This window comes from Ambystoma mexicanum, chromosome 13 (assembly GCF_040938575.1).
Source record: "Ambystoma mexicanum isolate Mex_15411 chromosome 13, UKY_AmexF1_1, whole genome shotgun sequence".
Taxonomy (NCBI): Eukaryota; Metazoa; Chordata; class Amphibia; order Caudata; family Ambystomatidae; genus Ambystoma; species Ambystoma mexicanum.
The window spans coordinates 603,358,556-603,371,654 of record NC_090938.1 but is presented as its reverse complement, the minus strand read 5'-3'; the positions used below and the strand labels follow the sequence as shown (position 1 = coordinate 603,371,654).

Genomic DNA, 13,099 nt, shown 5'->3' with positions numbered 1-13,099 from the left:
AAAGGAAATAGAACACATTCAGATTCGCGAAAAAGCTGTTGAAACAAGTCAAGAAAAAACAACCTGAGATGAGTTGGAATAGGGGGGGGGGGTTCTTGGTGTCCCTTAAATAGGCTGCCATTAATAGTCCAAAAGTGACAGAGTCCAGCTATGTCAGTGAACTGCTGATGCATAATCAGATTAATAATATTAACAAACTGCTTCAAAAAATGTTTAGAAAAAGGCGTTTTTGGATAGTGGCGTCTGACGAGAAGAATTCTTTAGTATATTAGTCTGACTTGTACATGAAAATATATTTTTATACCAAGAAATACTACAGAGAACAGGATTTACAAAATGTACAGTTTTACTAGTTATATTTCTACTCAAAATATTTTCACAACTAAATATTCATGTGGAAACATGTATTCACAATACATTTTGTATAGACTGTGTACCTGTAACTAACAAAAGCTTACCCTTCATTCCACAATGCCAGGATGTATTTCTTCACCAGGTCAATAATATTATCTAGCCAGACCCAGAAGGAAAACCCTTTGCCTGCCATATTCTCCTATGATAAATAAAAATAAAGTGCAAAATCAATTAAGGCTGCAAAAGAGATAGCTTAAGTGCATATTATGATAGTAAATGGAAGTCTTACTTTGCAAAACTTGGCCCAGGTTATTTGACATCCCGAGTAGTTGACACCAGGCCCTAAAGTGAACAAGGAAGCTTTCAGTTACAGCCATCAGATAGTGAAAATCAAGGCACTATATGCGGTTTGGGGTTAATATAATCCTCCAACATAAGAATGCAGATTTAAATAATTTCAACATTACCTGATTTTCAGGCACTACCTAAAATACTACATTCTCTGACCGTCCTCCATTAAGTCCACCACTGCACCGTTCACCATTAAGCGATATCTGCTTGGTCTTCAATTAAACATGATGTAAGGGCGCAGAAGTAAGACTCTGACACAGAGGGGTCATGGTAATTATTAGAAACTTGTATTCAAGTGCAAAAAGGAAAAGCAAGCCCTATCTCGTCAGAGCCGTAACACGCAGAGGGGTGATCCTTTGAGTCCGGCACCACAAAGAGAAACATTTCCATTTATGCCCAAAGCACTTCAAAGTTGACGAGGCTCTGGCCCTGGCCAGGATATCCTTACACTCCGCAGGTAAAGCATAATCTCCAAACTCTAGGGCTGCAGGAGCCATGCCCTCTGGTTCAGAGACTCTGGGTCGTGATGGAGAATCCACCCCCCCCTTCTCTGGCGAGAAGGTCTTGGGACGGCAGCCGCCGTATGGACGGGGCGACTGACAGACGAGTATTATCCTGCAATGGCACTGCGAGTGTGTTGAAACAGAGGGAAGGCGTATAGAAACCGTACCTCCCACGGGAACGAGAATGCGTCCCCCATGCTCCTCGATCGAGGGAATATGCTGCCAAACCTTTTGCACTTGGTGTTCACTGCCATCGCAAAGAGATTGATGTGAGGCTGGCCCCATTTACTGAACAGAAAATCTGCTTATTCCTGCTGAAGTTCCCACTCATGGCAAGAACACAGTTCCCTGCTGAGCGAGTCACGATGGTGCTCTTGACTTCCACTAGGTGAAACGGGACGAGGAACACGCCTCAACGCACAGCCAAGTGCCACAGATCCTGGGCCTCTTTGGAAAGCACTGGTGAGTGGGTCGCCCCTGGTTTCCGGATATAGAACATGGTAGTGGTGTTGTCTGTAAATATCCTCACCATCTTGCCCTTCAATGATTGGAGGAAAGACTTGAGGGCCCTGAATACTACCTGAAGTTCCAGGACGTTGATGTGGAGGTCCTTGTCCTCTGTTTGCCAGAGACCTCTGGCGTGCAAATGTCCGGTGTGGGCTCCCCATCCCTCTAGAGAGGCGTCCGTAGTGACCGCCTCCTGGTAAGGAGGAACCTGAAACTGAGCTCCCTGGATGAGATGCAGCCATACAGCCCACCACTCCTTGTTGAATGAGTTCTTGTCTGCAGAGTTCCCAGACACCTGCATCCACAAACTCCTGGAGAGGTTGCATGTGAAGTCTGCACATGCGCACGAGGCTGATGCAGGAGGACATCATGCCCAACACCAAACTGTCACCGTCTGCACCGACGACAAGCGCTGTACTTGCCTTGTATGGGTCTCACCCACTGCCACCTAGAAACAGCGTCTCCTGAGATGGCGTCAAGCAAGACTTAAGATAGTTTATGGAGATCCCCAACTCTGTCAGCAGATGTAAGGTCTTCGATGGGTGTTCGCCCGCCAGAGCGGGAATGCAGGTGCCAGTCATCCAGGTAGGGGTATACGTGGATGCCTTGTAGATGAAGATGTGCCACCGGGGCTAGGCACTTTGTGAACACCCTCTGGCTGATTTGAAGCCCAAAAGGCAGTGCCTTGAACTGGTAATGGTGACCTTGGACTACGAACCGTAGGAACTTGCTGTGTTTCTTGTGAATGGGGATGTGGAAGTAAGCTTCCTCCAGATCCAACAATGTAAGAAAATCTCCTTGCTGCAGCTGGCTGAGCACGTGTTGCAACGTGACCACCCAGAACTTCTGGCACTTCAAGTACTTATGGAGACGACGAAGATCTAGTATCGGCCTCCCCCCCACCCCTGTTTTATTTTGAACCAGAAAGTTTCTGGAGTATACTCCGGAGCCCCAGAGACACAGGTTCTATTGCCCCCCAATTCTGTAACATGGGCCGCACCACCTGCAGAAGCTGTGGTCTGTGTTGTTCTCGTCGCTGAATCAGCGGAATACAAGGACACCTGCGTTGGAACTCCAAGGTATGCCGCTGTCCGAGAGCGTCCAGCACACATCTGTCCATGGATCTTTTCTATGTGCTGACGAACTTCGCCAGCTGGCCTCCCACCGGGGTGCATAGGTGAGGGCCTGAGGCCACGACCGGTTCAGGCCCGCTTAGGGGTCGGAGCTCTGCCCCGGGGGCAGCACTGCCACTGCCTTCTGCCGCCTTGAGAGCGACCCCTGTATGCTTCCTGAGAGGAGGAGCGTGGAGGCTTTCGGTATGGTGCATTATAAACCTTGGAGGGCTGCGCCTGCCGTCTGCGGTGGGGCTTCCCCTGCTTCCTTCTCTTGCCTCCAGACGCTAGAGCCTCTGTCGTGCCTGCTTCTTCCGTGCCAGGATAAGACCTTTGTTCCATGACTGCCGCCCTTCGGGGATGCCCAGAGAGTCTTCCTTGCTGCTCACTGCGCTGTTCCTGCACACTGAACCAGCTTGGCAGTGACCTGCTTCTTGTTTTGTTTCCCGGTCTGCCTTCCTTCTTCCCAGACCGTACTCCGTCTCACGGTTCCTCCAGGACAGGCTCGACACTGGTTTCCCCAGTGAAGAGTTTGGCAGGTTTCTCGAGCTCTCCTTTCCTTGCCGGCTGGCAAAGGTTCCCGTCTGTCTGGAGGGTGCAGTGGTCCACAGCTCCTTCTCAGTAAAGCACAGCTAACCTGCTCCTCGGGGAGGGCTTGACAACACTTCCTGGTTTCCTTCCTCTATTTCAATTACTGCTGGACCAATAGGAAGATGGCAACCACTAGACTGTTCAATGTGGTTCCTATAGGTGATCTTCATGCTTCTGTACTTCTCCCTCATCACAGTACTGTTGCCAAGAACAGGCGAATTGTGGGAGTAGATCCAGAGTTGGGTAATTTTCATTAACCTATTATGGTGTGGAGTGAAAGGGTATTTTTCCGAAAATGAAAAATTGAGAGAGAGAGAGCGAGAGAGAGCGAGAGAGAGCGAGAGAGAGCGAGAGAGAGCGAGAGAGAGCGAGAGAGAGCGAGAGAAAAAGAATGGATTTTTCCATGCAACAAAAGTGATATTCATGCTACATCCCAGTACACAGTTGGAACAGGTACTTGTTTTCACGCCTAGCAACACTTGTTTACAGGCATGTTATAAATTACTTATATCATAAAGAGTTTCACTCATTACCAATTCCATATTATCCTGAAGGCAGCAATGTTTTAGTTACTGTAACTGGAGGAAACACGGTCAATGTATATATGCTTCTTCTGTAGGCGGAGTGAACATCAAATAGTCCAAGAACTTGGAAATGGAGAGAATGGCTGCTGGAATACTCATGAGCAAAGCAGATGCTCACATAAGCAAGCAAGTTATCTCAGCAAGAAAAGTGCTAGCTACAAACACGTGAAATGTGTATTACTGGCAGAGCCAAAGAAGTATACATTTTTGCAATATTCACAAATTTCACTGAAACAGCAAAGGATCGTTTCACCAAAAGGGAATAAAAAACGGATTGCAATTCAAAAGAACAAAATTACTTACCTCTCGATAATGTTTCTTCGATGGATGTTCCTCCAACAGTTTCCTCATTTATGATAATCCTAGCCACAGTTTAGCTGTTCAGAAACTTTTCTGCCATCAGTGGGGCTCAGTATGATGCTTCTACACCAGACAAGATGTCTGGAGAGTAATACTGAGGCGCCATGCCTCAGTACCTCAGTTCCCTAGCACTCTAACACTGAAGGACCATGGAACCGATGGAGTACGGTCCATCCACGAGGAGGAGCAGGTAGGCAGGGCGATGAGAAATCCATGGGAGGAACATCCTTTAGAAAGAACATTGCCGAGAGGTAAGTAATTTGTCCTTCTAATGGATTTCTTCTGCCGAGATTCTTCATCTATGGAAACAGTACGTGGATCTGGAGGAGGGAGGGAAAGAAAGGACACCAACTAGACCAAAACAAACTAGAGGACCGCCATACCAAAATGGGCGTCTACCGCTCGGTAGTGTTCTTTCAGATGGATGTTCCTTATATGGATTCCTCATCTATGATATCTCTATTCCAGCGCAGATGTTCTCTGGAAACTTTTCCACCACCAGGGGGTGCAGTGGGCCTCGGTGTCAGCCCCGTCGAACACCTCTACACACCTGGCCAGATACTACATCAGGGTCATAACTAGCTTCCCGCAAGAAGGGCAGGTAGGGAAGACGATGAGAAATCCACGGGAAAAGAGCTCAAAACTCTTCTGTTCGAATGAACCACTCTCTGCATGCATCCTTAAGATTTACACCTGTTGATTCCCCTTTGCTTGTTTCATGTTGTATATCCTGTTCGTGCTTTATGCCCGAGGGCCTCCGTCCCAGCGTGTTACAAATAAATAAAAAAGTAAATAAATAAAAAAACATCTCTCAGAAAGAACACTACCGACAGAGCAGTAATTTGTTCTTCTAATGGATTCTTCCTCCTTCTAATGTATTCCTCATCTATGGTAGACTCCCAAAGCAGTACGTAAACCTGGAGGAGGGAGGAAGCAAGAACACCACCTAAACCAGAAAACTCTGGAGGACTGCCCTACCGAAACTGGCATCGTGGCCCGCAAAAGAATCCAAGCAGTAATGCTTAGCAAACGTGTGCAAGGACACACGTTTGCCACCTAGTAAATAACCAGGACTGGAACTCCCCTCTGCAGGGCTGAGGTGGCAACCACTCCCCAGTGCAGTCTCCCCCCCCAGGCGAGAGGTGGGCCCCAGGGGGCAGGGGATCTGCTGCGGCTGCCGCCGCTAACCGTGTGTGCCGGCGGCAAGTAGGAGAATAGAAGAAAAGCAGAGTGAGGGACGGAGAGAGCCCGGACCGTCCCTGGTGCCACTGTTGGGGAGTGAGGTTATCCCCCCACCCTCCCAGGTGAGAGGAGAGGTTGGCTCCGATCCAAATCCCATGTGTGACTATATACATCACTCAGGGAGGCACGAGACCCCAGTGAGAGGGCAGACCCGGTGGTGAGGCACTGTGTAGGGGGAAAGCTCCTCGGTGTGGACGTGGATCCTTGGACCCCAGGGTGGTGCTACACGAAGGGGGCTGACAAGGAGACGGATTAAGAAGTGCTGTGGCGGGCCGCTGTCCAGTGGCAGAGGGTGCCGCCTCCCGTGGGGTTTTATCGATCTAAGTGGTCTGGCTTGGTAGCAGAGTGGCTTTTTTTGTGCTTGGGCCGGGGTGCAAACTGGGTTGAGGTTCAGCACGGCAGCGTGGACGGATCCCCTTGGAAGAAGTTGAGAAGCAGGATGGGGGGAGAGAGGTGTCCTCGCCCTAACGTGGAGTGGATCAGTGGGTTTGGGCCTCCCCCACCCATTTCCATTGAGGTGTGAAGCTGGGGTTGGAGAGCCCACCCTTGAAGGGAGTCAGTGGGAGGCTGGAGGTAGGCAAGGGGGACTGCTTTGGGTCGGGAAGGAAGGGGGACTGGCCCAAGACCCTGGACATTGGTGGAGAACGGGATCAGGGAAGGTGGAGGAGGCCTCGGGTGGGCAGGCCACTGGATGAGGTGTCTAGCTTGTGTACCAGTACAGGTGTTAGAAATCCACGGAGGGAGTGTGGGCCCCATGTAAAGACTTGATATGTTGGTGAGATCCGGTGGATCGATTGGAAGGGCGTCCTAGGCAGATTTGCATTTGGGGGAAGACCGACGGCATCAGAGAGCTAGCAGGATTTGGACGCGGGGACGAAGCAGAGCACCATGGCAGGAGCACCTGAGGATGCAGTCACCACTAAAAAAGATATTGCTGCCTTGATGGAGGAGATCAGAGGAATACGGGCAGACCTGGGGGTTAAACTAGATGCACTGGACAAACATGTAAACAAACTCGTTGACAGGCTACAAAATGTGGAGAATAATCAGTCTCTTTGGACACAATGGAGGTACAAGTTGATATGAGACTTTCCGAGCTTGAAAGGAGAGAGGCCGAAGTAATCCTCAAAATGGACGATTGAAAAAACCGTAAACGGCGTGAACAACTTGCATTTTTTCTTTTTTTAAAGGAGGGGGAAACGGAGAGAGACCTGAAGAGATCGGTCTATGAGATTGTTAAACTGCTCTTTGGGAGCGACATTACTGCTGAACCCACGATAGACAGAGTGCATCAGGGTGGGGCTGGTGGTAAAAGCCTGAGGTCTGTCCAGGCGAGTTTTAACTATTTCGAGGAGAGGATGCCTTTCCTTGAGAAAGCAAGTGTGGCCGGTTCCGTTGGGTTCAGCCAAAATAGCCGTCTTTCAGGACCTCTCAGCCCTCACGTTGGCAAGAAGAAGAATGTGCGGCCCCTTTACCAAGTGGCTGAGCAAAAAAGGTGCCAGATACCGTTGGGGGTTTCCTTTCTCTATGACATTTGAGTATGAAGGTCACAAGTATTGACTGGTCTCAGAGGATGATATTCAAAGAGTTAGAAGTGAACTCATGGGTGCATCGGAGGGGCAAGAAGTAGAAGGTTTGGGCCCGAGCACACAGAGTGGAGAGAAGAACAGGCGACACAGGGTCCAGGTCCTAAGGAAGTTCTGGAAACTCAATACCCCGCCTAGGGGGAACTCTTGACTTTGACACAAAATTTCGGTTGTGGGAGAGTGAACTTAACCTTCTTTGGTGGTGAGATTGGGAGGTCTGGGGGAGGCGTTGTTTATGATTGAAAAAGGTTGGGGAGTCGGGGGCTCAGTTATGTGGGACATATACTATGATCCCTGGGCTCTCGAGGAAAACCAAACCCGGTGGTTCAGTTTTTGGCCAGTGAATTTAACTGGACAGGACTGAATGCAGAAGAAGAGGGTGTGAATTAGGAGGGAGGCAGGGGTACCAATATGAGACATTTATTTCAAATAGGTCAGAGGGGTGCTTCATTTTAGGTTGGTGTTTCTAGGTTGCGATGGGACAAGATTTCACTGAGCGCGAGAGGGGTAGCCAACTGCAGATTGGCACATTCAATGTGAAAGGGTTAAATTTGCCAACCAAAAGGTTACTAGTGGCAAAGGAGTTCCACAGGTTGAAGAGGGATGTGTTTTTTGTGCAGGAAACCTGTCTAGTTTAAGGTGCATAGCGCCCATGTGGGCTGATTGGGCAGTCATATTGGGCCTCCAGGGTTGCCAAGAAGGTATTCACCTTCATAAGAAGGTCAAATTAGAGCAGACTAAGACATGGCAAAGCAAGGATAGCAGAGAACTGATGGTTTCTGGGCTTTTGATGAGGGGTAAGCATAACCCTTGTGACGATTTATGCTCCCAAACAGGGGCAGATTTGATTTGTGAAGGCAATGCTGAGAAAAGTGATTTGTGCCAGCCAGTGAGGGTCACCTGTTTCCGGAAGGGGATTTCAATGCATGGGTGGACCCTCTGTTGCATAGATGGACCCCGGTTATGGTAGGTGGGGGGCTTAGAGGGTGGGCGACTGAAGGCCTGCCTTGAGTTTTATGATTTGGGGGAGTGGAGAGTCCTCTATCCGCAGGAAAGGGGGTTTGCCTTTTACTCCCCACCACACGGCACGCACATGCATATTGATTATTTCTGGATCTCTCGGGACATGTTGTAGGTTGTGAGATTCTTCCGATTAGTTGGACAAACCATGATATGGTGCTGATGGACCTGGTAGTGGTGGGTTTGACGGAGGCCATTCCCTGTGGCGGTGTAAGGAGTCTCCCTGGAAGGATCGGCCGTTACGGGAGGAATTGCAGGGGACTATTAGGGATTCTTTTTAGATTAAACGACACAGGGAAGGTTGACTTTTGTACTAAGGTGACATGGCGGGGTCTGTTGATAAAAGAGGGGCGAGGCGCAAGAGGGAGAGGACCATTTTAGAGAACAGACTACAGAGGTCGATTGAGGTGCTGGAGAGGAAAATTCGAACTTCGGTGGAAGGGTTTGGGGAACTGGTTGAGGAAGTTGAGGGTAAGAGGGAGGAGCTGCGATTGCTTGAGAAGGGTGGGATAGTGAGAAAGCCTCAATTTTTGTGGCCGGGGTATTACGAGAAGGGCACAAGGCGGACGCACTGTTGGGGGCCCGCCTTTGGGGTCAGAGAGCAGATGGATGGCTATCTTCGGTGAAGAGGTTGGATGGGACTTTGGTGGCAAAGGCAGAGGAGGTGGCAGAGCGGTTTGCCTCCTTTTACGAGAACCTGTATGCCACAAAGGGGAGGTGGATGCTGAGGGGAGGAGGGCTTACCTTGCGGGGCTCTCTCTACCGGCCCCGACATAGGATGAGGCGGCAGCTATCGACAGCCCTATAATGGAGGAAGAAGTAGCGCTGGCTGTGGGATACTTATAACTGCGGAAGGCCCAAGGAGAGGATGGGTCCACGTCGGGTTTTATAGGACCTTTGTGTCTGTGCTGGTGCCATACATGGTGAAATTGTTCAACCATATTGTAACGTCCGGGCAGGCTCTGGGGTCGCTTGGGCAGGCTCTCATCTTGGCGTTACCCAAGGAGGGTAAGGATCTTTCCCTGTGTGGCTCATACAGACCCATTTCCCTCCTCAATGTTGATGCTAAGATCTTTACACGTCTTATGGCGACGGGACTGGAAGGCCATATGCCTCGACAGGTACTCGGATAAAGTGGGTTTTTATAAAGGGACGAGGGCGGATACAATGAGAAAAACCTTACAATTAATTGATTGGGCGTGAAATATTGTCAATAGATGCAGAGAAGGCATTCAACAGAGTTGATTGGGCCTTCTTGGAGGCAGTGTTGGGTAAATGTAGACTGGGGCCTAAGATCTGTAGGGGGATTTTGGCTTTGTACTCGGGCCCCTGCGCATGTATAGCGGTGAATGGGATGTTTTCTAAGGTTGATCTTGCCAGAGGTACGAGATAGGGGTGTCCCATATCCCCACTTCTTTTCACCTTATCAATGGAACCATTGGCCCAGAAATTAAGGGAAGACACTCGGGTGGAAGGCACAAGAATGGGTGAGCGAGAATATAAACTAGGCTTATATGCGGATGACATCTTATTACATATTCGGAACCAGTTGCTCTCGGTCCTGGGAGGGGTTGAGTTAATTGAGCAGTTAGAGGAGGGGTACTTGGGATTTAAGGTTAAGAAGGGCAAGTCGATTTTGTTCCCACTGGACCGATTGACAAGAGGATAGATTGAGGTTCAACCATATAGGGATGGAACTGGCAGAGGACACCTTGCGGTACCTGGGGGGGGTGAGGGGGGGGGACTTTACAAGGGACTTGGAAGGGTTATATGAGGCCAACTATCCACCCCTCTTGGAGTGGTTATATGATGACATGACCAAGTGGGAAAAGCTAACCATGTCTTGGATGGGCTGTTTAAACGCAGGGAAGATGAACTTCTTCCGAAGGTTCTTGTACTTATTTCAGGTCCTCCCGGTAGTTGTGCCTGACTCCATGTTCAAGGAAGTAAAGAGACGCCTCTTGAAGTTATTAGGGCAGTGGAAAAAAGCAAGGGTGGCATATGATGTGTTGGTACTTCCAAAGGAAAATGGAGGTGTGGGTCTTCCGGACCTCCAGTTGTATTATAAGGCTGCACAGATCTGTGTGGTGCTACCACACCTGAGGGAACAGGTGGAATATGAGTGGGTGGGCATGCATAACCATTTTCTCCATTCAGGTACGGTGTGCGGAAGTGGCTCTGGGCACCACGGGAGAGGATTCCTCAGAGGATATGGGAACACCCCATACTGGGCACAGAGGAAATTCCCTGGAGCAGAACAACTCGCACTTCCTGTTGACACTGGAAGTTAAGAGATCTACTTGAGGAGTTCCCCAACAGGAGAAGATCTCCAGAACTTTCCAACAGAGCTCCCACTCTTAGGAGGCCCACGTCTTTATGCTCAAGGCATCTGCTGTGACATTCTCTTGTCCAGTCCGATAAGCTGCCGTCAGAGGGACCCTGTTCTCCAGAGTCCAGAACCACAGTCGCATTGCTTCTCTGCAAAGTGGAAAGGACACCACATAATCTTGTTTGTTGAGGTAGTGCATGGCCACTGTGTTGTCTGACATGATCAGCACAGTCTTGCGTTTCACTGAAGGAAGGAAAGCAACCAGAGCCAGCCTGATCGCCCTTAGCTACAGCAAGTTGATGTGCTCCAGAGGCTCCGCAGGAGACCACAGTCCGTTCACCGGAAGGTCCAACAGGTGATCGCCCCAACCGGTCAGAGATGAATCTGTGACCACCGTCACCTGTGGCCAAGGTTGGCGAAACGCACCTTTCAGCAAGTAGTCTCATATGGTCCACCACGCAAGATCCTGAGCCACCTGATCCAAGACCTGCAAGGGGTCTGACATGTGGCCCTGAGACTGATCATTAGCAAGAGAGAAGCCACTGAAGCAATCTCATGCGAAGCCGTGCCTCCAGCACCACTAGGATGCAGGAGGCCATGAGGCCCAGAAGGCGCAGGACGGTCGAGGCTGGGACTTGTCCTCCACTCCCAGGGACATTGACCATTCCAAAGATGTTCACCACTCACACCTCGGGCAGGAAAGTCCTGCCCAGGCGAGTGTCCAAGACCATACCGATAAATCGGAGAAATTGGGACAATGAAATCAGAGACCTTTTGAAGATCAGGGAAAAGTTAAGGCTGTGCAATAGAGTGCATGTGCAGAGCAGATGCTCAGGCACTGGACCAGAGGAGTGAGCTCGGAGGACCAGTCGTCCAGGTAGGGAAAGACATGAATGCCCTCCCTCCTGAGGCGAGCCACTGCTAGCAACTTGGTGAAAACCCTGAAAGCCGAAGATAGCCCGAACGGCAGGACCCATCAGTGGTAATGGTTTTGCCCCACCACGAACCTCAGGTACTTCTTCCTGTGCTTTCGATGAATCAGCAGATGGAAGTAGGCATCCTGAAGGTCAGGTGATGATAACCAGTCCTGCAGATCGAGGGCTTGTACAATCTGGGTTAGAGTAACCATCTTGAACAAGTTCAGCAGCCGCATAGTCAGGATGGGGTGCAAGGCCCCGTCCTCCTTCGGCACCAGAAAATAGGTAGAGTACAACCCTTTCCCTCGTCCGGAGCACAGAACTACCTCAATTGCACATTTTAAAAGAAGCGGACGGACCTCCTCCACTAGAATGGGGTCTGGAGGCAAAGGAGTGGCCAGAAGGCCGTGGTCTGGGGGGCGCAGAAGGAATGGGCGACAATATCCTTGCCGGATGACCCATAAGGCCCAAGCGTCGGAGGTGGTCTTCGACCATTCTGGGCTGAACAAGGAAAGCCTCCCCCAGTGGTGATAAATGACAAAGCCCACCACTGAGATTTAGTGCCCTGGGGTGCAGTGGGGACTCTGCCTCTCCGGAAGCGCATGCTTTGTCCTCTTCCCGGGACAGACAAACCATGGCCCCTTGGGGCAAATACGGGAAAGGGACGAAAACCCCTGCCCCGAGACAATAGATGTGCGGAAGGCTGCTGCACTGCTAGCCCCAAAGACTTAGCAGTCGCCTTGCACGACTGGACCATCTGGAGGGAGTAGTCAGCCTTGGCTCCAAAAAGGTTATGGCTATCCAATGGCATATCCAGCAGCCTGGCGTGACGTCAACCGCAAACCCAGGTGTCTTCCACCTCGCGTGGCGCCAAATCACTGTGCTAGGGGCCATGGACCTGCCCACACAGTCTGTCATGTCCAGTCCTGATTGCAGCATTTGGCGTGCTGCCTCTTTGCCATCAGAGACCAAGGACAGGAAACTGTCCCTCATATCTCCCTCCAGGACGTATTCAGTCGCATTGGTCGCCGCTCCCAAAGGCTGAAGGAGAACATCACCATGGCTCATTCATGACATGCACGGCAACACTGCTTGATGCAAAAAGATTGCAGTGCAAGACTACTCAATGCAAACACTTCTAGCCCCATGCGTCGAAGCTCTTACCTTCTCTGTCCGGTGCAAGGGACGGGAAGATAGAAATCTTCAGGCTAGTTGTCACGGCGTGAACCACGAAACTCTCAGGTAAAGCATGGGAGGAAAGAAACGCCAGGTGCAACAGTGGTACAAATTTTCCTCACCAGACCACTGTCGGAACAGAGGCAGGTTTCTCCCACACCTCCAACACAGGGACCTCCACTGCAAGATTGAAGGGCAAGAGCATCTTTTTTGGGGGGCATCATCCAGAACATCGCAAAGTTCGTATTAAAGTTTGGGCCTGGACGGGCCGATAGCCCTAGTGTACTGCCCACTTTAGCCATTGTGATGAATCCTGCAGCGTCATCACTAAATCCCAGCCTAAGGTCTCCTGCCATGTGGCCAGGGGAAGTCAGACGTTACCTGATCCTAACCCTGGAGGTAGTATCATGCAGGAGGATCACATGGGAGGAGATGGCGGTCAAGGAGAAGTTGAGGGAGATGCAGTA

The 13,099-nt window shown here is 50.3% G+C and overlaps 1 protein-coding gene across 5 annotated transcripts in view; it reads right to left on the bottom strand.

Moving 5' to 3' along the window:
* The window catches only part of STAT3 (signal transducer and activator of transcription 3), a 609,635-nt gene that overhangs the window by 133,045 nt on the left and 463,491 nt on the right, over nucleotides 1-13,099 (bottom strand). For all 5 annotated transcript variants that reach the window (XM_069634450.1, XM_069634449.1, XM_069634453.1 and 2 more), the window contains exons 18-19: nucleotides 644-696; nucleotides 459-553 (exon numbers count right to left, since the gene is read on the bottom strand). In XM_069634450.1, the coding sequence (XP_069490551.1) occupies nucleotides 459-553; nucleotides 644-696 (148 nt within the window). The remainder of the gene's footprint in view (nucleotides 1-458; nucleotides 554-643; nucleotides 697-13,099) is intronic.